This window comes from Cervus elaphus, chromosome 9 (genome assembly GCF_910594005.1).
Source record: "Cervus elaphus chromosome 9, mCerEla1.1, whole genome shotgun sequence".
Classification (NCBI taxonomy): Eukaryota; Metazoa; Chordata; class Mammalia; order Artiodactyla; family Cervidae; genus Cervus; species Cervus elaphus.
This window is the reverse complement of record NC_057823.1, coordinates 11,006,944-11,032,708: the sequence shown is the minus strand read 5'-3', so window position 1 is coordinate 11,032,708 and position 25,765 is coordinate 11,006,944. Positions and strand designations below refer to the sequence as shown.

Here is a 25,765-nt window from a genome sequence, read left to right as displayed (position 1 = left end):
GGTGTACAGAGCATGTTGATTCTTAATTTTCACCATTCTACATTCCAACCAGCAGTGCAGGAGGATTCCCCTCTCCCCATTGCCCAATCACCACGGCATTTTCCAATTTGGCAAATTGAATATGTACATGTGAATATGCACACAGTGAAATTCCATTGCTTTCATTCATTCCCCCCAGTCCTTTTTTGAGCATCTTTTCATTTGCCTGAGTAGCTCTTGTGATTTCTCTTTTTGTATCCTTTGCTCATACCTATATCGAGGTACCTACTTCTTCTTTATTCTTCTTGAGAATGTTACCTGTTTTAGACAATGCAGATGGATGATCTTGTACCAATTTTCCATCTGCCTGTTAACTTTATTCAGGGTATCTTTTGTGGAAACAAAATTCAAAACACTGATGTTTTCCTGTCACCTCTAGGTTTGTGCTTTAGGAGTTTTGTTTAGGAAGTCCTTCTCCACTCACAGCTTGATCAACAAAGTAATTCTCATACACTTCCCCCCATTAACTTTATGGTTTATATTTCATATATATGTCTTGAATCCATCTGGATTCCACCCTGTATGTGGTCTTGAGGAGAAATTCAGATGAAGTTTGCTTCATAAAAGACCCTGTCTTCCCACCAGAAATGAGTAAACAATGCATCTTTTCCTTTATATGTGCTGCCACATTTATCATATATTAGATTTTTTATAATGATGGATATTTTCTGAGATATGCATTCAATTTACCAGTGTCTTTTTCTGTTCTTGGTTCACATTGTTAAAAGTGACTGTGACTCTCTAATGTGTCACAACATCTGGGAAGACATACACTATTTCTCCTGTTTGCTTCAATTTATAAGATGTATAGTTTCACTCTGACTTTGTTTTTAGAAGAAGGTTAGTATAATTATTAAATTTATAATCCATTAATGGAGTAGTTAATGCAATTGTGCTGACAGGATAATTTAGGGAAGGAGAGATATTATTACCATATTAGGTCATCCCATTCATGAGTATGTATGATTTTACATGTATTCCAGTCATCCTCTACATGTTTGTTATAGGCTAAAATATTTGTCTCAGGAGGTATTGCATGTCTTTGGTTAAATCCTAGATATTTTGTATAAGAGCTTTTCAAAATGTCATATGAGGACCCATGGGGTTCCAGGGACCATTTCTCGAGGGCCTTATTTTCAGGTCCTTATTTTCCCAGCTCGTGTCAGGATGTATTTTTGTCATATGCTTTATTGCCACAGATGAAGTTAAGCATCAAATACCAAAATCTAGTTGTCTTGCAGTAGGCCAGAAATGGAACATATTTGAGAAAATCTGAAACCAGACCACTATTCTCACTACTTGGTTTTTGAAAATGCAGCTGCTTTCCTAAAAGTGTTGCTATATTAGAATGTAACAGGTTTATTATTGTTCTTTTAAATGTGTTAATACTAAACATTGTAAATCATTCTCAGATTCAATTTCTAAAATGGTGAAGATCAGTAGTTATAACTCACCCGAAGAAAAGACCTTTTGCAAACACAATAATTTTTGTTTAAAGGACCCTGAGAACAAGATGTTTGCAGCTTTTCTTTATAGTCTGTGTCACTACTGACAGTCTTATACTCAGTTCAGTCATTCAGTCTTTCTGACTCTTTGCGACCCCATGGACTGCAGCATGCCAGGCTTCCCTGTCCCTCACGAAATCCCGGAGCTTGCTCAAACTCATGTCCATCGAGTCAGTGATGCCATTCAACCATCTTATCCTCTGTCATCTCCTTTTCCTCCTGCCTTCAATCTTTCCCAGCATCAGGGTCTTTTCTAGTGAGTCAGTACTTCATTCACATCAGGTGGCCAAAGTACTGGGGATTCAGCTTCAACATCAGTCCTTCCAATGAATATTCAGGACTGATTTCCTCTGGAGTGATTGGTTTGATCTCCTTGAAGTCCAAGGGACTTTCAAGAGTCTTCTCCAACACGACAGTTCAAAAACATCAATTCTTCAGTGCTCAGCTTTCTTCATAGTCCAACTCTCACATCCATGCATGACTACTGGATAAACCATAGCTTTGACTAGATGAAACTTTGTTGACAAAGTGATGTCTCTACTTTTTAATATGCTGTCTAGGTTTGTCATAGCTTTTCTTCCAAAGAGCAAGCATCTTTTAATTTCATGGCTGCAGTCACCATCTGCAGTGATTTTGGAGCCCCCAAAATAAAGTCTCTCACTGTTTCCACTGTTTCCCCATCTATTTGCCATGAAGTGATGGGACCAGATGCGATGATCTTAGTTTTTTGAATGTTGAGTTTTAACCCAGCTTTTTCACTGGGTTTTTCTCCTCTTTCACTTTCATCAAGAGGCTCTTTAGTTCTTTGCTTTCTGCCATAAGTGTGGTGTCATCTGCATATCTGAGGTTATTGACATTTCTCCCAGCAATCTTGATTCAAGCTTGTGCCTCATCCAGTCTGGCATTTCACATGATGTACTCTGCATACAAGTTAAATAAGCAGGATGACAATACACAGGCTTGACATAATCCTTTCCCAATTTGGAACCAGTCTGTTGTTCCATGTCCAGTTCTAATTGTTGCTTCTTGACCTGCATACAGATTTCTCAGAAGGCAGGTAAGGTGTTCTGCTATTCCCATCTCTTCAAGAATTTTCCACAGTTTGTTGTTATCTACACAGTCAAAGGCTTTGGTGTAATCAATAAAGCAGAAGTAGATATTTTTCTGGTATTCTCTTGCTTTTTTGATGATCCAACGGAAGTTGGCAATTTGATCTCTGGTTTCTTTGCCTTTTCTAAATCCAGCTAGAACATCTGGAAGTTCACAGTTCACGTACTGTTGAAGCCTGGCTTGGAGAATTTTGAGCATTACTTTACTAGTGTGTGAGATGAGTGGAATTGTGCAGTAGTTTGAACATTCTTTGGTATTGCCTTACTTTGGGATTGGGATGAAAACTGACCTTTTCCAGTCCTGTGGCCATTGCTGAGTTTTCCAAATTTACTGACAAGTTGAGTGCAGCACTTTCACAGCATCATCTTTCAGGATTTGAAGCAGCTCAACTGGAATTCCATCACCTCCACTAGCTTTGTTCGTAGTGTTGCTCCCTAAGGCCCACTTGACTTTGCATTCCAGGATGTCTGGCTCCAGGTGAGTGATCACATCATGGTTATCTGGGTCATGAAGATCATTTTGTATAGTTCTTCTGTGTATTCTTGCCACCTCTTCTTAACGTTTTCTGCTTCTGTTAAGTCCATACCATTTCTGTCCTTTTTTGTGCCCATCTTTGCATGAAATGTTCCCTTGGTTTCTTTAATTTTCTTGAAGAGATCTCTAGTCTTTAGTATTCTATTGTTTTCCTCTATTTCTTTGCACTGATCACTGAGGAAGGCTTTCTTATCTCTCCTTGCTATTCTTTGGAACTCTGCATTCAAATGGATATATCTTTCCTTTTCTCCTTTGCCTTTAGTTTCTCTTCTTTTCTCAGCTATTTGTAAGGCCTCCACAGACAAAATTTTGACTTTTTGCATTTCTTTTTCTTGGGGATGGTGTTGATCACTGCCTCCTGTACCGTGTCATGAAACTCCATCCATAGTTCTTCAGGCCCTCTGTTTGTCAGATCTAATCCTTGAATCTATTTGTCATTTCCACTGTATAATTCTAACGGACTTGATTTAGGTCAGATCCAAATGGTCTACTGGTTTTCCTACTTTTCTTCAAGTCTGAATTTTGCAATAAGGAGTTCATGATCTGAACCACTGTTAGCTCCCAGTCTTGTTTTTGCTGACTTATTTTTGCTCCCCATCTTGTTTTTTCTCCATCTTTGGCTGAAAAGAATATAATCAATCTGATTTCAATATTGACCAGATGTCCATTTGTAGAGTCCTCTCTTGTGTTGTTGGAAGAGGGTGTTTGCTATGACCAGTCCATTCTCTTGGCAAAACTCTATTAGCCTTTGCCCTGTCTTATCCTACTTAACTTAAATTATATGTGTTGAATGATAATCACTGGTGTAATACTATGAGAAACACTATGTTTCTTTGTTGTCAATCTTGCCTTCTGAAACTTTGTGCTTCTTATGTTCTAATAAACTTCATTTTCATTCTTTCTCCTTCGCTGTGTGCATAATCATGTTTCTTCCCTTCCAACCTGGTATGCCTTCTCTCTTTTTCTTTCCTTAGTGCACTGCTCATGGCTTTCAGTTCCATGTTAAAGGACAGCAGAGACAACCTTGGATTCTTGCTCCTAAAATAATGCATCTAAAGTTCCCCATTAGCAAACTATGTGCTAGTTTTGTAGCATATATTCTGCTTGAAGGTGTTTTTGCACTGAAATGCAGTTGAGTTTTACAATATTACATGATTTTCTGGTGTACAGCATAATGACCTGGTAATTTTACAGAGTACGTTATGTTAAAAGTTATTATAGGACAATGGCTATAATATCCTATGGTATACAATATTTCTTTGTTGCTTATCTATTTATACACAGAAGTTGGTAACTCTTAATCTCCACCCTTAATTTTTCCCTCACCCTTTCCCTCACCCCTTTGGTACTCACTAGTTTGTTTTCTGTACCTGTGAGTCTGTCTCTGTTTACATATACATTTGTGTGCATTAGTTTTTAGATTACAGTTATATGTGATATCATGCAATATTTGTATTTCTCTTTCTTATTTCACAAAGTATAATATTGTCTGGGTCCACCCAGCTGTTGCAAGTGGCAGAATTCCGTTCTTTTTGTGGCTGAATAATATTCCATTATATATATTATTTATATTGATAATATTATTAATCTTCTTAAACCATTCATCTATCTGCTGTTTGGGCACTTGGGATACTCCAAATCATGTCTATTGTAAATTGTGCTGCTATGAACAATTTATTTTCAGATAAGTTTTTTCATTTCTTCCAAATGTATAACCAGGAGTGGAATTGCTAAATAATATGGTAATTCTGTTTTTATTTTTTTTTAGAAACTTCTATACTGTTTTTCATAGTGGCTGCAGCAATTTACATTGCCATGAACAATGTACAAGGGTTCCCTTTTCTTCACATCATCTGCAACATTTGCTATTTCTAGACTTTGTTGATAGCCCTTCTGACAGATGTGAGATGATAGCTCTTTTTATTGTTTTCATTTCTCTAATAATTAGCAAAGGTTGAGCATCTTTTCCTGTTCCTGTTAGCCAACTGTATATCTTCTTTGGAAAACTGATGACTCATATCTTCTGCCTATTTTTTATTAGGTTGTTTTTTTATATTGAGATGTATGATTATGTTTTGTATACTAACCTTTCTCAGTCATGGTATTTGCAAATATTTTCTTGCATTCTGTAGGCTGTTTTCTTGTTTTGTCCATGTTTCCTTTGCTGTGCAAACGTTTTTACTTATTTATTTATTTTTATAAAAGATAACTTTTTTTCATTTATTTTTATTAGTTGGAGGCTAATTACTTTACAATATTGCAGTGGTTTTTGCCATACATTGACATGAATTTAGAAAGATGGTAACGATAACCCTATATGCAAGAAAGAAAAAGCTTTTAAAGTTAATTAGGTTCCATGCACTTATCTTTGCTTTTCCTTTTGGTTTAGGAGACAAAAATATTGCTCTAATTTATGTCAAAGTGTGTTCTGCCAACGTTTTTCCCCAGCAGTTTCACGGTTTCCAGTCTTACATTTAAGTCTTTAATCCATTTCAGTTTATTTTTTAATATGTTGTGAGAAAATGTTCTAATGTCCTTGTTTTACATCTAGTTCAGTTTTTCCAGCAACACTTAATGAAGAGACCATCTTTTCTCCATTTGTATTCTGGCCTATTTTGTCATAGATTAAATGAACATAGGTGCGTGGGTTTGTTTATGATCTCTCCATTCTGTTCCATTGATTGCGTGTGTCTGTTTTGTACCAGTACCTATAGTGTATATTCTTTACCTAGCTAAGAAAAGCCCTTACCATAACATGTTGCAGAGGCTTTTTAAAATCATAAATGATTGTGTGTGTGTATATATATACATATATATATATATATACATACACATATATATCTTTCATTATGTTGTAGACATAAAACAATGTTTTATGTATATATATGTATATATACTAATACATATATTAAATACATGCCAATTCTTAAAATCATAAATATAGGACTGGAATTTTAGGAAATAGATTCCTGCCTTGAGAGAAATAATTATACGCCAACCCAGGTTGGATGCATGAGACAAGTGCTCGGGGCTGGTGCACTGGGATGACCCAGAGGGATGGGATGGAGAGGGAGGTGGGAGGGGGGTTCAGGATGGGGAACACATGTAAATCCATGGCTGATTCATGTCAATGTATGGCAGAAACCACTACAATATTGTAAAGTAATTAGCCTCCAACTAATAAAAATAAATGAAAGAAAAAGAAATAATTATATGATTTCTTTGCTTTAGTTTATTCACCTGATGAGTCGGATGATAGGTTTTCTGATGTTGAACCACTCTTGTCATTTATGGGAGAAGTCAAAACACGTTACCATCATACACTATTTTTGAAAAAAGAATGGATTTGACTAGGTTATGTCTTCTTAAGAGTTTTAAAAAATCTGCATGGGTAGGTGAAATGGACCCATAATTTTCATTTCTTATTAACATTCAATCTGATTTAGAACCAAGATTCCATTAACTTCATGAAACAGGGAGAGCATATTTTATATGATTTTTCTGGCTTTTAAAAATGAGTATAAGGTACTCCTTAACTGTTCCTTAAAAATTTAAGAGAGATTACCTGAAAACCCACTAGGGCCAAGGTTATTGAGGAATGACTGCATTTCATTAACTTTTTCAGTTTCCTCAAAATTGACTTGAGTCACCAAGGTCTCTATTTTTTCTTGCACCAGACTTGGAATTTTATAGTTTTCTAAGCTACATTTCCCTATATATTCTAAATTTATTTCCTTAGTGTATTATTTCAACTTTCCTAACTTGTATTTTAATATATTTATTAATTTAAAAATATCCATTATTTCTCTAGCTATTTTTCAATTTTAATTTTTGTGTTTTCTTATTGGCATCTTCTCCTTGTTTTTTTCTTCCATTTATTTTTATTAGTTGAAGGCTAATTACTTTACAATATTGTAGTGGTTTCTGCCATACACTGACATGAATCAGCCATGGATTTACATGTGTTCCCCATCCTGAACCCCCCTCCCACCTCCCTCCTCATTCCATCCCTCTGGGTCATCCCAGTGCACCAGCCCTGAGCACTTGTCTCACGCATCCAACCTGGACTGGTGATCTGTTTCACACTTGATAATATACATGTTTCGATGCTGTTCTCTCAGATCATCCCACCCTCGCCTTCTCCCATAGAGTCCAAAAGTCTCCTTGTTTTAATCTTTTATAACAACCTGATTTTGATTTTATTAAGCATGACTTTCTTCTTGTAAAAGTTTCTCCATAAATATATTGAAAGTTGCGTATTTTTCCATAGTACAAATTTAGTTTAAAATTTGACATTAGGTGCTTCAATTATTTAATTATAAAATTTTATAAAGTATTAAAATTTACTTTATATTTTACTATTGTTACAAAGTATTATTTAATACAACCTTTAGCTCCCAAACACAGTGTATCTAAGAAGCTACTGCTCAACAATGTCTACTTTTAGTGCACTCTAATCTACATCACGTTTATACTTGAAATTCATGGAAAATGTTTTTATGTCTTATATACAAGTTCAGTTTTTGTAAAAGTTCCCTGAACTCTTCAAAAAATGTTTAATCTCTCTTTGTTGAAGAGTCTAAATATATCCAATAACTAATTTATGCTGTTCTGTGCTTAGTCCCTCAGTCATGTCCAAGTCTTGGCGATCCCATGGACTGTAGCCTGCCAGGCACCTCTGTCCACGGGGATTCTCCAGGCAAGAATACTGGAGTGGTTACCATGTCCTCCTCTAGGGGATCTTCTCAACCCAGGGATAGGACCCAAGTCTCACATATTGCAGGTGGATTCTTTACCGTCTAAGTCACCATTTACAAATATTATTAATTGCATTCTAAATAATAATTCATGACTTACCTTTCTATACTTTGAGCAAATCTAGTTACATATTGCATCTAGTTACATATTACATATCTATCTCATATCGATGTAGCTTTTCCTGTTTGTATCTATTTACTGAAATTATGCTGATTGTATATTATTTCCTATTCCAAAGTACACAGTTACATAGATTAGTGATATTTATGCCAATCATTATGATGTTCTTCTATACTTAAGAAAATAATTTTCTTTTTCTCTTGGAGTGTGGATGTGTGTGTCTGTGTAATTTTTAATTTCAGTCTACACTGAAACTAAGAATGCTTTTTGTCATGCACAAAATCACAAGATCACATATAAAATTAATATTGGGTTTGCCAAAGAGTTCATTCAGGTTTTTCCATAAGATATTACAGGAAGCCCTGAATAAACTTTTTGGCCTGCTCAATAATTAAGTTAATAATGATCTCACATTACTTATACCTAATTATTCACTCATAACATAATGAAAATTTCCTCTGTTGCCTTAAAATTAATTTACACTGGCTCATCTAAACTAGTATCCAAGCTAGGACTGTATGTTGCAATCGCTTGTTATGTCAATTGTTCTGTAGCATGTTCTACCTTTGGATCTGTCTGATTGCATCTTTGTGGAGTCATGTAGCTTGCTCCTCTGTTCTTTGTACAATGATCCTTCATTCTGGCAATCAGCTTAGTGGGCACATTTGCAATCTGGTTCTGGCATGCATTCAACATTAAGCCATCACTCACTGAAAGTTCCCTTTCACACTGGCACAAGACATCCTAAGCTTGGTTTCTTTCTCAGAAGATTTCTCCATGGAAACCTGAAGCTCTGAGTTGCAATTGTAAATAATTACAATTATTGTAATTGTAATTACAGAATCTTCTGTAATTATTGTTTCTCTAAATTTCATTTTGTCTGTTTTCAAAATTACTGCCTCAGCTGTCAAGTGGTACATTTTTTCTGGCATATATTCTTCCATCTATTTATTTTCAAACTTTCTGTTCAGCTCACTTAGAATAGTAAATATCAATATGAAACAACACAGAAAAAAGAATACCATTAATATAATATTAAAATAAATAGAATGTATTAAATTATCAGGGAACATTAATTAATAAGAGATCATCCAAAAGCCTCCATACCTACACTGAAACCAACCACCACCCAAGAGCCAATAAGTTCCAGAGCAAGACATACCATGCAAATTCTCCAGCAACGCAGGAAAATAGCCCTGAGCGTCAACATACTGGCTGCCCAAAGTCACACCAAACCCACAGACCCATCTCAAAACTCACTACTGGACACTCCATTGCACTCCAGAGAGAAGAAATCCAGCTCCACCCACCAGAACACCAACACAAGCTTCTCTAACCAGCAAACTTCCACAAGCCAAACATCCAGCCCCACCCACGGGGAGAAACCTCCACGATAAAAAGGAACCACAGACTACCAGAATACAAAAAGGCCACCCCAAACCCAGCAATCTAAATAAGATGAAAAGGCAGAGAAATACCCAACAGGTAAAGGAACATGAAAAATGCCCACCAAGTCAAACTAAAGAGGAAGAGATAGGGAATCTACCTGAAAAAGAATTTAGAATAATGATAATAAAAATGATCCAAAATCTTGAAAACAAAATGGAGTTACAGATAAATAGCCTGGAGACAAGGATTGAGAAGATGCAAGAAATGTTTAACAAGGACCTAGAAGAAATAAAAAAGAGTCAATTAAAGATGAATAATGCAATAAATGAGATCAAAAACACTCTGGAGGGAACCAACAGTAGAATAATGGAGGCAGAAGATAGGATAAGTGAGGTAGAAGATAAAATGGTGGAAATAAATGAAGCAGAAAGGAAAAAAGAAAAAAGAATTAAAAGAAATGAGGACAACCTCAGGGACCTCTGGGACAATGTGAAATGCCCCAACATTCGAATCATAGGAGTCCCAGAAGAAGAAGACAAAAAGAAAGGCCATGAGAAGATACTCAAGGAGATAATAGCTGAAAACTTCCCCCAAATGGGGAAGGAAACAGCCACCCAAGTCCAAGAAACCCAGAGAGTCCCAAACAAGATGAACCCAAGGTGAAACACCCCAAGACACATATTAGTCAAATTAACAAAGATCAAACACAAAGAACAAATATTAAAAGCGGCAAGGGAGAAACAACAAATAACACACAAAGGGATTCCCATAAGGATAACAGCTGATCTTTCAATAGAAACTCTTCAGGCCAGAAGGGAATGGCAGGACATATTTAAAGTAATGAAAGAGAATAACCTACAACCCAGATTACTGTACCCAGCAAGGATCTCATTCAGATATGAAGGAGAAATCAAAAGCTTTACAGACAAGCAAAAGCTGAGAGAATTCAGCACCACCAAACCAGCTCTTCAACAAATGCTAAAGGATCTTCTCTAGACAGGAAACAGAGAAGGGGTGTATAAACTCGAACCCAAAACAGCAAAGTAAATGGCAGCAGGATCATACTTATCAATAATTACCTTAAATGTAAATGGGTTGAATGCCCCAACCAAAAGACAAACACTGGTTGAATGGATACAAAAGCAAGACCCCTATATATGCTGTCTGCAAGAGACCCACCTCAAAACCAGGGACACATACAGACTGAAAGTGAAGGGCTGGAAAAAAATATTCCACCCAAATGGAGACCAAAAGAAAGCGGGAGTCACAATACTTATATCAGATAAAATAGACTTCAAAATCAAGGCTGTGAAAAGAGACAAAGAAGGACACTACATAATGATCAAGGGATTAAATATTCAATTAAAAGACAAAGATTCTTGGAGGAAAAACATTTTACAGCCTTGAGAACCAAATAAGTATTTCCTACAATAGGCACATTATTCAAGAGCATATGATGCTGATCAACTATATTTGTCTTCAATGCCTACAAAAAATGGAAACTTTTCATTTTGTAGTCATTGTTGAAAACCTAGGAGCTAAACTAGGTCTTCAGCATTTAATATACTGATCTCATTTTATTTTTATCACATTATGGAATGATAACAATTATTACAATTTACTCCATCTTACTCATGAAAATTTTGAGGCCCAGAAAAATTAAGAAGGTAGTTATGTAGTACAGAAGTCTTCAATTAGCATTTAACCTATGTTGGAGCCTCTGTTTTAACCACTGGGCCTTCATTCTGCTTCTCATCTCTCCAGATGCAGCATCCTTGTCTGGTCAGAACTACAGCACAGTGTCTGAATTCATCCTCATCGGCTTCTCCAACTTCCCTCAGCATCTCCTGCCCTCCTTCTTCCTGCTGTACCTGATGATGTACCTGTTCACACTGCTGGGGAACCTGCTCATCATGGGCACCATCTGGAGGGAGCACAGCCTCCACACCCCCATGTACCTCTTCCTGTGTGCCCTCTCCATCTCTGAGATCCTGTTCACTGTTGCAGTCACCCCTCGCATGCTGGGGGACATGCTGTCCTCCCACCGCGCCATCACCTTTGTGGCCTGTGCCAGCCAGATGTTCTTCTCCTTTACGTTTGGCTTCACCCACTCCTTCCTGCTCATGATCATGGGCTATGACCGCTACGTGGCCATCTGCCACCCCCTGCGCTACAACGTGCTCATGAGCCCCCGTGACTGTGCCCGCCTTGTGTCCTGCTGCTGGGCTGGTGGCTCAGTCATGGGGATGATGGTGACACTCATAGTTTTTCATCTCACCTTCTGTAGGTCTAATAAGATTTACCATTTTGCCTGTCATGTCCTTGCTCTCTTGAAGTTGGCCTGTGGGAAGGAGACAGCCTCTGTCACCATGGGTGTGATCCTGGTCTGTGTCACGGCCCTGATGGGGTGCTTATTCTTCATCATCCTCTCCTATGTCTTCATCGTGGCTGCCATCTTGAGGATCCCCTCTGCTGAGGGCCGGCACAAGACCTTCTCCACCTGTGTCTCCCACCTCACCATAGTGGTCGTGCACTACGGTTTTGCCTCCATCATCTACCTCAAGCCCAAAGGCCCCCATTCTATGGACAGTAACACACTCATGGCCACCACCTACACAGTCTTCACCCCCTTTCTTAGTCCCATCATTTTCAGTCTCAGGAATAAGGAGCTGAAGAACGCCATACAGAGAAGCTTCCGCAGAAAATTCTCTTCTCTAAGCTACTGATGACCAGTTTGGTGGTGAAGAATCTCCACTCCATACTAGCTACCTATTTCTCCCCCATTTGCAATCCTTTGGCACCACTCTTTCATGACACAGCGTGATAAACTCCATCCCATCATCTATGGCTTAGAACATATATCTATGTGTCATGTAGGGAGCATCCCATGAATGAGTGTTGGCCTTGATGCCCATGGTTCTTTCTGAATGGACAAGAAAGAAAAGACTTTAGTTTTCTCTTTACCCACCAATATAAAATAAAAAACAATAACAGAAAATAATTGTAAAAATAAACAAACATTGAAAATTTTCTCTATATCAAGCACCATGTCCACCATGTTGAAGTGTTTTATAACTATCTTTTTGTTATGACAAATGATAAAAAAAAAGAAAGAATAAATGATTTGTCTCCATGGAAACTGTTTACTAATTACAGGGCTATGAGAGAGAAGAAGTAGAATGGGAAAATGAAGGAGGGAGAGAGAGTAAGAAAGAAAGAGTGATTTAGAGGAGAAAGAAGGGTGGTAGAGGGAAGGAGAAAGGGAAGACGTATCAATGCTTAGGTGAGCATGTACACATGTTAAAAGTGTGTTGTTATCTCATGTCTTACAGAAATCCTTTTCCCAAAATTAAATTTCAGTAACATATGCATTTCTCATTACTGTGTTAAAATAGTATCTTTTGGGGGAGTGTGTTTAAAGGGCAGAGGGCTATCTCAAGATGGTACAAAGAGAGAACAGAGGCTACCTACAGGTATCTTCATTATGCAGAAAGGAAATGTTGGTGGAGTTCACATAACATGTGAATAAATAAAGTCCTTTGGACCTTTGTATCTGTTTGACTCCCATGCTGATTTCATCATCGTCTAACATATGATTGAGAATCCAGGAATTCACATTCCTCTGTCATCAGTCATCTCATTAGCATACAAAAGACACTCTTATCACGGGGTCAGAGGCCAAGGACAACAACAAAACTCCAAATGTTTGTCTTTTATAACATAACAAGGAGGCATATGTGAATGTCAGACTATGTGACTAGGTCACCAGGACCATGGGGATAGGGTGAAATTTGATTGAGAAGAGAAGTAAGATGATCCAATTTGACCAGAGATGCTGAACACTTAAAATGCCCAAGAGAAACCAGTATCCAAGATTCAGCTCCAAATCACCCTTGTCTGGGAAGCCCTCCAGCTGCCCTCACCCCAGGGCAGAGTCACTGATGCCCACTTGGGATTTCTCCAGCTCCCGCCTGCCCTCTGACCCTTCCTTGGTCCCAAGGTGATGACGGTGTCTGTGTCCAACCTAGTCTCCTCAATGACTGGGAGCTTCTCAGCCCTGAAAATGGGCTGAGATTTCTCTGAGTACAGAAAGCAGGAAGTCTTTTTGTGTGTGGATATTTGGAGGAAATTTAGAGGCAGCAGTCCCTGAAGATCCCTTGTGGCCTCTCCCAGCCTCTCCAGACCCTGAAGACAGATCTTCTAGGCTGGCATCCTGAAGAGACCCTAGGGAGCAGCCAGCAGGAAAGGCTACAGCAGAAATAAGCGGACAGTATCTGTTCTAGGAGGTCTGATCCCACCCCGGCCTTTGGGTACCACTGATAGCATCAAGCATCAGAGGTTCTTCTGCCCCTCCCTCCTGACCACTTTATGTAAAAGGCAGGCCAGGCAGAGGGGGACCTGGAGGGAATGGTAGGAAGGAAGAATCCTACGATTGTGGGAAGCATTGCCCAGCCTGGGGATGGAGGTCAGTCCTGGGGAGAAGGTCGTTAGGGAAGAGCTCCATCTTCAGAGTCTGCCTGAGGTCTTCTCAGTTTGTCCATCTGAGTCTTTAGCTCTCACCCAATGTAGGTGCCCTTTGCAGTTTGTGGGTCAGTGGTTCTCAGACCCAAGTCTTTGGAGTACTTACATTTCTGGTTAACTCCAGCTCTTTTCTAACAGAGGTATTTCAAGTGTGATGTGAAGGCTTCTGGGGGTCCCTGACAACTCTTCTGCAAGTCCATGATATCCTTAACAATGAGAATGTTTTTCATCATCTACTTCAACTAAATCAACATGTTTTAGACTGAATGAAGAAGCAGACACTGCCATCAAATTGTCTTCTACAAGGCAGATATTAGGTGTATTCAAAAAAATTGGCAACAAAGCCACTCTTCTCACTCTTAAGTTTTTTTGAAAATGTTACTTGACTAAAAAATGTTACTTAAATTAGCATGTGCTTGGTTTAATAGTGTTCTTTTAAATGTATTAATAATTAAATATTTTTTAATTCCTGGTTTTAATTTCTAATCTAGTAAAAATTGATAGTTATAATCCACTCAAACAAAAACCCTTTAGGGGCCTCAGTAATTTTTTAGTGTAAAGATATCCTGAGACCAAAATGCTTGAGAGTGGTTTCTGTATAGCTTGTGTTGCTAGTGGGAGTTTTATCTTAATTTTGACTTAAATTGTATGCTTTGAATGATTATTAGATGTAATATTATGAGAGAGATCATGAATCTTTGGAAGTTGATCTTTCTTTATGTAGCCTTGTGATCTCTTATTGTTCTAACATGTTACATCTTTATTCTTTTATCTTTTCTAGATAGATGCTCAGGTCTTCCCTTCCAATCCTTATGTATCTTCTTTTTTCCCCTGTAGCACCACTCATGACTTTCAGTTCCATGTTAAAGAACAGCAGAGACAGTAAGTATGCTTGGCTTGTTCTTGATCCTAAGACAATGCATCTAGTTCCCCCATGAGTATACTACTTGCTGGTTTTATGGTGTATTTTCTTTTCTTAAATTTATTTTTATTGGAATTCAGTTGCTTTACTATGTTATTATAGCTTCTGCTGTAGAGCAAAGTGAATCAGCTATAAGTATACATATGAAAAAGTGAAAGTGTTAGTTGCTTGGTCATGTCCAACTCTTTGTGACCCCATGGACCACAGCCCATCAGGCTCCTCTGTCCATGGAATTCTCCAAGCAAGAATACTGGAGTGGTTGGCCATTCTCTTCTCCAAGGGATCTTCTTGACCCAAGTATTGAAACTGGGTCTCTTGCATTGCAGGTGGATTCTTTACGATCTAAGCCATCAAGAAGATCCCTGTATACACACATCTTCTCTTTTTTGGACTCTATAGTATATATTCTTAATCTAAATATGAAAGTCACCCTCCCACATGGTCAAAAGAGTTTTTTAAAACATCGTGAATAAAATTTGAATATTAGAGCAATATTCCTGCCTTATTTGGAATAGTAACAAATAAATGATTTTTCTTTTATAGCTTATTCATGTAGTGAATCACATGATAGATTTTCTGATGTTGAACCATCCTTGTCATTAATAGGATAAATCAAGCTACATGATCATAATATATTACTTTTAGTACCATGAGATTTTACTGGGTTATATCCTACTATGAATTTTTAAATATGCATGAGCAGATAAAATGAGCTCATAATTATCTTCTCTTACAAAGATTCTTCCCTGGTTTTAGAATCAAGATTGCATTAAACTGATGCAATGAGCTGGGCAATTTCGTGTATTTTTCTGTTTGTTGAAGAACATGCATATGATACTCACCCACTGTTCCTTAAAAGTTTAGAGAGCTTACTTGCAAACGCAACTGTGGAAATGATTTTAGGGAGGAAAGCTTTTTAACTAACTAAAACTTTTAAAACTTTTAAAAAATATTTATGTATCTGGGACCACTAATTTTTCTTGTTCCAGTTTTGGAATTTTACATTCTTCTAAGAGTTCATTCATTTCATCTAGAGTTTCATATTTGTTGACATACTGTTTTACTATTTTTATTAATTTCCAGTACTCACTACATTTATATTTACTTCCCAATTTTAATTTCATGTTTTGTTGTTGGTATCTTCTCTTTCTGTCTATCTTATTAATCCTTTCCAATAACCTAATTTGACTTTATTTAAGCACAATTTTTTCCTGGATAAAATTTCTTAATAAAATATCTAAATTTGTATATTTAACTCCATTATCATTTTAGCCTAAACTTTTGACATTTGATGTTTAAACTATTCAATTAGAAATATTTCTGAATTCATTTTATGATGCACTTTTGAAAGAAAAAGTTATAATGAGAACCCAGTGGCCAAACTATGTCTTAAGCACTTGATACACCTAAGCAATTAATTTCAGTTTATTTTCATCACAACACTGAATAGTAAGAAATATTATGGTTTCACCCATTTTACTGGTGAAGATGGTGAGACCCAGATACATTAAGGACATTTTAAAATAGTATACAGCTCTTAAATTTCCATTTGATCTACATCAGAGCCTATGCTTTAACCATTGTTGATTCTATTTCTGATCTCCCCAGTTACAGCATCCTTGTCTGGTCAGAACTACAGCACAGTGTCTGAATTCATCCTCATCGGCTTCTCCAACTTCCCTCAGCAGCTCCTGCCCTCCTTCTTCCTGCTGTACCTGATGATGTACCTGTTCACACTGCTGGGGAACCTGCTCATCATGGGCACCATCTGGAGGGAGCACAGCCTCCACACCCCCATGTACCTCTTCCTGTGTGCCCTCTCCATCTCCGAGATCCTGTTCACTGTTGCGGTCACCCCTCGCATGCTGGCGGACATGCTCTCCACCCACCACTCCATCACCTTTGTGGCCTGTGCCAGCCAGATGTTCTTCTCCTTTACGTTTGGCTTCACCCACTCCTTCCTGCTCATGATCATGGGCTATGACCGCTACGTGGCCATCTGCCACCCCCTGCGCTACAACGTGCTCATGAGCCCCCGTGACTGTGCCCGCCTTGTGTCCTGCTGCTGGGCTGGTGGCTCAGTCATGGGGATGATGGTGACCCTGATGGTTTTTCACCTCACCTTTTGTGGGTCTAATGAGATTCACCATTTTGGCTGTCACGTGTTTGCCCTCCTGAAGTTGGCCTGTGGGAAGGAGACAGCCTCTGTCACCATGGGTGTGATCCTGGTCTGTGTCACAACCCTGCTGGGGTGCTTATTCCTCATCTTCCTCTCCTATGTCTTCATCGTGGCTGCCATCTTGAGGATCCCCTCTGCTGAGGGCCGTCACAAGACCTTCTCCACCTGTGTCTCCCACCTCACCATAGTGGTCGTGCACTACGGTTTTGCCTCCATCATCTACCTCAAGCCCAAAGGCCCCCATTCGATGGACAGTAACACACTCATGGCCACCACCTACACAGTCTTCACCCCCTTTCTTAGTCCCATCATTTTCAGTCTCAGGAATAAGGAGCTGAAGAACGCCATACAGAGAAGCTTCTGCAGAAAATTCTCTTCTCTAAGCTCCTGATGACCAGTTGGGTGGTGAAGAATCTACACTCCATACTAGCTACTTATTTCTCCCCCATTTGCAATCCTTTGGCACCACTCTTTCATGACACAGTGTGATAAACTCCATTCTATCATCTCTGGCTTAGAACATATATCTATGGTCAAGTAGGGAGCATCCCATGAATGAGTGTTGGCCTTGATGCCCATGGTTCTTTCTGAATGGACAAGAAAGAAAAGACTTTAGTTTTCTCTTTACCCACCAATATAAAATAAAAAACAGTAACAGAAAATATTTATAAAAATTAACAAACATTAAAAACTTTCTCTATATCAAGCACCATGTCCAGTGTTTTATGACTATCTTTTTAGTTATGACAAATATAAAAAATAAAAAAGAAAGAAAGAAAAAATGATTTGTCTCCATGGAAATTGTTTACTAATTACAGGGCTATGAGAGAGAAGAAGTAGAATGGAAAATGAAGGAGGGAGAGAAAGTAAGAAAGAAAGAGTGATTTAGAGGAGAAAGAAGGGTGGTAGAGGGAAGGAGAAAGGGAAGAAGCATCAATGCTTAGGTGAGCATGTACACATGTTAAAAGTGTGTTGTTATCTCATGTTTTACAGAAATCTTTTTCCCACAGTTAAATTTCAGTAACACATACATTTCTCATTACTGTGTTAAAATTGTATCTTTTGGGGGAGTGTGTTTAAAAGGCAGAGGGCTATCTCAAGATGGTACAAAGAGAGAACAGAGGCTACCTACAGGTATCTTCATTATGCAGAAAGGAAATGTTGGTGGAGTTCACATAACATGTGAATAAATAAAGTCCTTTGGACCTTTGTATCTGTTTGACTCCCACGCTGATTTCATCATCGTCTAACATATGATTGAGAATCCAGGAATTCACAATCCTCTGTCATCAGTCATCTCATTAGCATACAAAGACACTCTTATCACAGGGTCAGAGGCCAAGGACAACAACAAAACTCCAAATGTTTGTCTTTTATAACATAACAAGGAGGCATATGTGAATGTCAGACTGTGACTAGGTCACCAGGACCATGGGGATAGGGTGAAATTTGATTGAAAGAGAAGTAAGATGATCCAATTTGACCAGAGATGCTGAACACTTAAAATGCCCAAGAGAAACCAGTATCCAAGATTCAGCTCCAAATCACCCTTGTCTGGGAAGCCCTCCAGCTGCCCTCACCCCAGGGCAGAGTCACTGATTCTCACTTGGGATTTCTCCAGCTCCCGCCTACCCTCTGACCCTTCCTTGATCCCAAGGTGATGACGGTGTCTGTGTCCAACCTAGTCTCCTCAATGACTGGGAGCTTCTCAGCCCTGAAAATGGGCTGACATTTCTCTGAGAACAGAAAGAAGGAAGTCTTTTTGTGTGTGGATATTTGGAGGAAATTTAGAGGCAGCAGTCCCTGAAGATCCCTTGTGGCCTCTCCTAACCTCTCCAGACCCTGAGGACAGATCTTCTAGGCTGGCATCCTGAAGAGACCCTAGGGAGCAGCCAGCAGGAAAGGCTACAGCAGAAATAAGCAGACAGTTTCTGTTCTAGGAGGTCTCATCCCACCCCGGCCTGTGGGTACCACTGATAGCACCAAGCAGCAGAGATTCTTCTGCCCCTCCCTCCTGCCCTTCCCTTCATGTAAAAGGCAGGCCAGGCTGAGGGGGACCTGGAGGGAATGGTAGGAAGGAAGAACCCTATGATTGTGGGAAGCATTGCCCGGCCTGGGGATGGAGGTCAGTCCTGGGGAGAAGGTCGTTAGGGAAGAGCTCCATCTTCAGAGTCTGCCTGAGGTCTTCTCAGTGTGTCCATCTGAGTCTTTAGCTCTCACCCAATGTAGGTGCCCTTTGCAGTTTGTGGGTCAGTGGTTCTCAGACCCAAGTCTTTGGAGTACTTACATTTCTGGTTAACTCCAGCTCTTTTGTAACAGAGGTATTTCAAGTGTGATGTGAAGGCTTCTGGGGGTCCCTGACAACTCTTCTGCAGGTCCATGATATCCTTAACAATGAGAATGTTTTTCATCATCTACTTCAACTAAATCAACATGTTTTAGACTGAATGAAGAAGCAGACACTGCCATCAAACTGTCTTCTACAAGGCAGATATTAGGTGTACTCAAAAAAATTGGCAACAAAGCCACTCTTCTCACTCTTAAGTTTTTTTGAAAATGTTACTTGACTAAAAAATGTTACTTAAATTAGCATGTGCTAGGTTTATTAGTGTTCTTTTGAATGTATTAATAATTAAATATTTTTTAATTCTTGGTTTTAATTTCTAATCTAGTAAAAATTGATAGTTATAATCCACTCAAACAAAAACCCTTTAGGGGCCTCAGTAATTTTTTAGTGTAAAGATATCCTGAGACCAAAATGCTTGAGAGTGGTTTCTGTATAGCTTGTGTTGCTAGTGGGAGTTTTATCTTAATTTTGACTTAAATTGTATGCTTTGAATGATTGTTAGATGTAATATTATGAGAAAGATCATGAATCTTTGGAAGTTGATCTTTCTTTATGTAGCCTTGTGATCTCTTATTGTTCCAACATGTTACATCTTTATTCTTTTATCTTTTCTAGATAGATGCTCAGGTCTTCCCTTCCAATCCTTATGTATCTTCTTTTTTCCCTTGTAGCACCACTCATGACTTTCAGTTCCGTGTTAAAGAACAGCAGAGACAGTAAGTATGCTTGGCTTGTTCTTGATCCTAAGACAATGCATCTAGTTCCCCCATGAGTATACTACTTGCTGGTTTTATGGTGTATTTTCTTTTCTTAAATTTATTTTTATTGGAATTCAGTTGCTTTACTATGTTATTATAGCTTCTGCTGTAGAGCAAAGTGAATCAGCTATATGTATACATATGAAAAAGTGAAAGTGTTAGTTGCTTGGTCATGTCCAACTCTTTGTGACCCCATGGACCATAGCCCGACAGGCTCTGTCCATGGAATTCTCCAAGCAAGAATACTGGAGTGGCTGGCCATTCTCTTCTCCAAGGGATCTTCTTGACCCAGGTATTGAAACTGGGTCTCTTGCATTGCAGGTGGATTCTTTACGATCTAAGCCATCAAGAAGATCCCTGTATACACACATCCTCTCTTTTTTGGACTTTATAGTATATATTCTTAATCTAGTTATGAAAGTCACCCTCCCACATGGTCAAAAGAGTTTTTTTTAAATTGTGATTAAAATTTGAATATTAGAGCAATATTCCTGCCTTATTTGGAATATTAATAAATAAATGATTTTTCTTTTATAGCTTATTCATGTAGTGAATCACATGATAGATTTTCTGATGTTGAACCATCCTTGTCATTAATAGGATAAATCAAGCTACATGATCATAATATATTACTTTTAGTACCATGAGATTTTACTGGGTTATATCCTACTATGAATTTTTAAATATGCATGAGCAGATAAAATGAGCTCATAATTATCTTCTCTTACAAAGATTCTTCCCTGGTTTTAGAATCAAGATTGCATTAACCTGATGCAATGAGCTGGGCAAATTTCGTGTATTTTTCTGTTTGTTGAAGAACATGCATATGATACTCACCCACTGTTTCTTAAAAGTTTAGAGAGCTTACTTGCAAACCCAACTGTGGAAATGATTTTAGGGAGGAAAGCTTTTTAACTAACTAAAACTTTTAAAACTTTTAAAAAGTATTTATGTATCTGGGACCCCTAATTTTTCTTGTTCCAGTTTTGGAATTTTACATTCTTCTAAGAGTTCATTCATTTCATCTAGAGTTTCATATTTGTTGACATACTGTTTTACTATTTTTATTAATTTCCAATACTCATTACATTTATATTTACTTCCCAATTTTAACTTCATGTTTTGTTGTTGGTATTTTCTCTTTCTGTCTCTCTATCTTATTAATCCTTTCCAATAACCTAATTTGGCTTTATTTAAGCACAATTTTTTCCTGGATAAAATTTCTTAATAAAATATCTAAATTTGTATGTTTAACTCCATTATCATTTTAGCCTAAAATTTCAACATTTGATATTTAAACTATTCAATTAGAAATATTTCTGAATTCATTTTAGGATATACTTTTGAAAGAAAAAATTATGAGAACCCAGTGGCCAAACTATGTCTTAAGCACTTGATACACCTAAGCATTTAATCTCAGTTTATCTTCATCACAAGACTGAATAGTAAGAAATATTATGTTTTCACCCATTTTACTGATGAAGATGGTGAGAACCCAATAAATTAAGGACGTTTTAAAATAGTATACAGCTCTTAAATTTCCATTTGATCTACATCAGAGCCTATGCTTTAACCATTGTTGATTCTGTTTCTGATCTCCCCAGTTACAGCATCCTTGTCTGGTCAGAACTACAGCACAGTGTCTGAATTCATCCTCATCGGCTTCTCCAACTTCCCTCAGCAGCTCCTGCCCTCCTTCTTCCTGCTGTACCTGCTGATGTACCTGTTCACACTGCTGGGGAACCTGCTCATCATGGGCACCATCTGGAGGGAGCACAGCCTCCACACCCCCATGTACCTCTTCCTGTGTGCCCTCTCCATCTCCGAGATCCTGTTCACTGTTGCGGCCACCCCTCGCATGCTGGCAGACATGCTCTCGTCCCACCACTCCATCACCTTTGTGGCCTGTGCCAGCCAGATGTTCTTCTCCTTTACGTTTGGCTTCACCCACTCCTTCCTGCTCATGATCATGGGCTATGACCGCTACGTGGCCATCTGCCACCCCCTGCGCTACAACGTGCTCATGAGCCCCCGTGACTGTGCCCGCCTTGTGTCCTGCTGCTGGGCTGGTGGCTCAGTCATGGGGATGATGGTGACCCTGATGGTTTTTCACCTCACCTTTTGTGGGTCTAATGAGATTCACCATTTTGGCTGTCACGTGTTTGCCCTCTTGAAGTTGGCCTGTGGGAAGGAGACAGCATCTGTCACCATGGGTGTGATCCTGGTCTGTGTCACAACCCTGCTGGGGTGCTTATTCCTCATCATCCTCTCCTATGTTTTCATCGTGGCTGCCATCTTGAGGATCCCCTCTGCTGAGGGCCGGCACAAGACCTTCTCCACCTGTGTCTCCCACCTCACCATAGTGGTCGTGCACTACGGTTTTGCCTCCATCATCTACCTCAAGCCCAAAGGCCCCCATTCGATGGACAGTAACACACTCATGGCCACCACCTACACAGTCTTCACCCCCTTTCTTAGTCCCATCATTTTCAGTCTCAGGAATAAGGAGCTGAAGAACGCCATACAGAGAAGCTTCTGCAGAAAATTCTCTTCTCTAAGCTACTGATGACCAGTTGGGAGGTGAAGAATCTCCACTCCATACTAGCTACTTATTTCTCCCCCATTTGCAATCCTTTGGCACCACTCTTTCATGACACAGTGTGATAAACTCCATCCCATCATCTCTGGCTTAGAACATATATCTATGGTCAAGTAGGGAGCATCCCATGAATGAGTGTTGACCCTGATGCCCATGGTCCTTTCTGAATGGACAAGAAAGAAAAGACTTTAGTTTTCTCTTTACCCACCAATATAAAATAAAAAACAGCAACAGAAAATATTTATAAAAATTAACAAACATTGAAAATTTTCTCTATATCAAGCACCATGTCCAGTGTTTCATGACTATCTTTTTAGTTATGACAAATGTAAAAAAACAGAAAGAAAGAAAAAATGATTTGTCTCCATGGAAATTGTTTACTAATTACAGGGCTATGAGAGAGAAGAAGTAGAATGGAAAATGAAGGAGGGAGAGAAAGTAAGAAAGAGTGATTTAGAGGAGAAAGAAGGGTGGTAGAGGGAAGGAGAAAGGGAAGAAGCATCAATGCTTAGGTGAGCATGTACACATGTTAAAAGTGTGTTGTTATCTCATGTTTTACAGAAATCTTTTCCCCACAGTTAAATTTCAGTAACACATACATTTCTCATTACTGTGTTAAAATCGTATCTTTTGGGGGAGTGTGTTTAAAGGGCAGAGGGCTATCTCAAGATGGCACAAAGAAAGAACAGTGGCTACCTACAGGTATCTTCATTATGCAGAAAGGAAATGTTGGTGGAGTTCACATAACATGTGAATAAATAAAGTCCTTTGGACCTTTGTATCTGTTTGACTCCCATGCTGATTTCATCATCGTCTAACATATGATTGAGAATCCAGGAATTCACATTCCTCTGTCATCAGTCATCTCATTAGCATACAAAAGACACTCTTATCACAGGGTCAGAGGCCAAGGACAACAACAAAACTCCAAATGTTTGTCTTTTATAACATAACAAGGAGGCATATGTGAATGTCAGACTATGTGACTAGGTCACCAGGACAACGGGGATAGGGTGGAATTTGATTGAGAAGAGAAGTAAGATGATCCAATTTGACCAGAGATGCTGAACACTTAAAATGCCCAAGAGAAACCAGTATCCAAGATTCAGCTCCAAATCACCCTTGTCTGGGAAGCCCTCCAGCTGCCCTCACCCCAGGGCAGAGTCACTGATGCCCACTTGGGATTTCTCCAGCTCCTGCTTGCCCTCTGACCCTTCCTTGATCCCAAGGTGATGACGGTGTCTGTGTCCAACCTAGTCTCCTCAATGACTGGGAGCTTCTCAGTCCTGAGAATGGGCTGAGATTTCTCTGAGAACAGAAAGAAGGAAGTCTTTTTGTGTGTGGATATTTGGAGGAAATTTAGAGGCAGCAGTCCCTGAAGATCCCTTGTGGCCTCTCCTAACCTCTCCAGACCCTGAGGACAGATCTTCTAGGCTGGCATCCTGAAGAGACCCTAGGGAGCAGCCAGCAGGAAAGGCTACAGCAGAAATAAGCAGACAGTTTCTGTTCTAGGAGGTCTCATCCCACCCCGGCCTGTGGGTACCACTGATAGCACCAAGCAGCAGAGATTCTTCTGCCCCTCCCTCCTGCCCTTCCCTTCATGTAAAAGACAGGCCAGGCTGAGGGGGACCTGGAGAGAATGGTAGGAAGGAAGAACCCTATGATTGTGGGAAGCATTGCCCAGCCTGGGGATGGAGGTCAGTCCTGGGGAGAAGGTCGTTAGGGAAGAGCTCCATCTTCAGAGTCTGCCTGAGGTCTTCTCAGTGTGTCCATCTGAGTCTTTAGCTCTCACCCAATGTAGGTGCCCTTTGCAGTTTGTGGGTCAGTGGTTCTCAGACCCAAGTCTTTGGAGTACTTACATTTCTGGTTAACTCCAGCTCTTTTGTAACAGAGGTATTTCAAGTGTGATGTGACGACTTCTGGGGGCCCCTGACAGCTTTTCTGTGGGTCCGTGAGATCCTTAACAATGAGAATGTTTTTCATCATCTACTTCAACTAAATCAACATGTTTTAGACTGAATGAAGAAGCAGACACTGCCATCAAACTGTCTTCTACAAGGCAGATATTAGGTGTATTCAGAAAAATTGTCAACAAAGCCACTCTTCTCACTCTTAAGTTTTTTTGAAAATGTTACTTGACTAAAAAATGTTATTTAAATTAGCATGTGCTAGGTTTATCAGTGTTCTTTTGAATCTATTAATAATTAAATATTTTTTTAATTCTTGGTTTTATTTTCCAATATAGTAAAAATTGATAGTTATAATCCACTCAAACAAAAACCCTTTAGGGGCCTCAGTAATTTTTTAGTGTAAAGATATCCTGAGACCAAAATGCTTGAGAGTGGTTTCTGTATAGCTTGTGTTGCTAGTGGGAGTTTTATCTTAATTTTGACTTAAATTGTATGCTTTGAATGATTGTTAGATGTGATATTATGAGAAAGATCATGAATCTTTGGAAGTTGATCTTTCTTTATGTAGCCTTGTGATCTCTTATTGTTCTAACATGTTACATCTTTATTCTTTTATCTTTCCTAGATAGATGCTCAGGTCTTCCCTTCCAATCCTTATGTATCTTCTTTTTTCCCTTGTAGCACCACTCATGACTTTCAGTTCCATGTTAAAGAACAGCAGAGACAGTAAGTATGCTTGGCTTGTTCTTGGTCCTAAGACAATGCATCTAGTTCCCCCGTTAGTATACTACTTGCTGGTTTTATGGTGTATTTTCTTTTCTTAAATTTATTTTTATTGGAATTCAGTTGCTTTACTATGTTATTATAGCTTCTGCTGTAGAGCAAAGTGAATCAGCTATAAGTATACATATGAAAAAGTGAAAGTGTTAGTTGCTTGGTCATGTCCAACTCTTTGTGACCCCATGGACCACAGCCCATCAGGCTCCTCTGTCCATGGAATTCTCCAAGCAAGAATACTGGAGTGGCTGGCCATTCTCTTCTCCAAGGGATCTTCTTGACCCAAGTATTGAAATT

At 38.9% G+C, this 25,765-nt stretch overlaps 3 protein-coding genes across 3 annotated transcripts; all 3 read left to right on the top strand.

Moving 5' to 3' along the window:
- Positions 1 to 11,236: 11,236 nt before the first annotated feature.
- On the top strand, positions 11,237 to 12,181 carry LOC122700922 (olfactory receptor 10H4-like). Its single transcript, XM_043913950.1, has one exon. It carries the CDS (start codon positions 11,330 to 11,332, stop codon positions 12,179 to 12,181), a length of 852 nt encoding a protein of 283 aa, XP_043769885.1. The 5' UTR covers positions 11,237 to 11,329.
- A 4,342-nt stretch (positions 12,182 to 16,523) lies between these two features.
- Positions 16,524 to 17,468, top strand: LOC122700923 (olfactory receptor 10H4-like). Its single transcript, XM_043913951.1, has one exon. It carries the CDS (start codon positions 16,617 to 16,619, stop codon positions 17,466 to 17,468), a length of 852 nt encoding a protein of 283 aa, XP_043769886.1. The 5' UTR covers positions 16,524 to 16,616.
- A 4,389-nt stretch (positions 17,469 to 21,857) lies between these two features.
- On the top strand, positions 21,858 to 22,748 carry LOC122700917 (olfactory receptor 10H4-like). Its single transcript, XM_043913946.1, has one exon. It carries the CDS (start codon positions 21,900 to 21,902, stop codon positions 22,746 to 22,748), a length of 849 nt encoding a protein of 282 aa, XP_043769881.1. The 5' UTR covers positions 21,858 to 21,899.
- Positions 22,749 to 25,765: the final 3,017 nt, after the last annotated feature.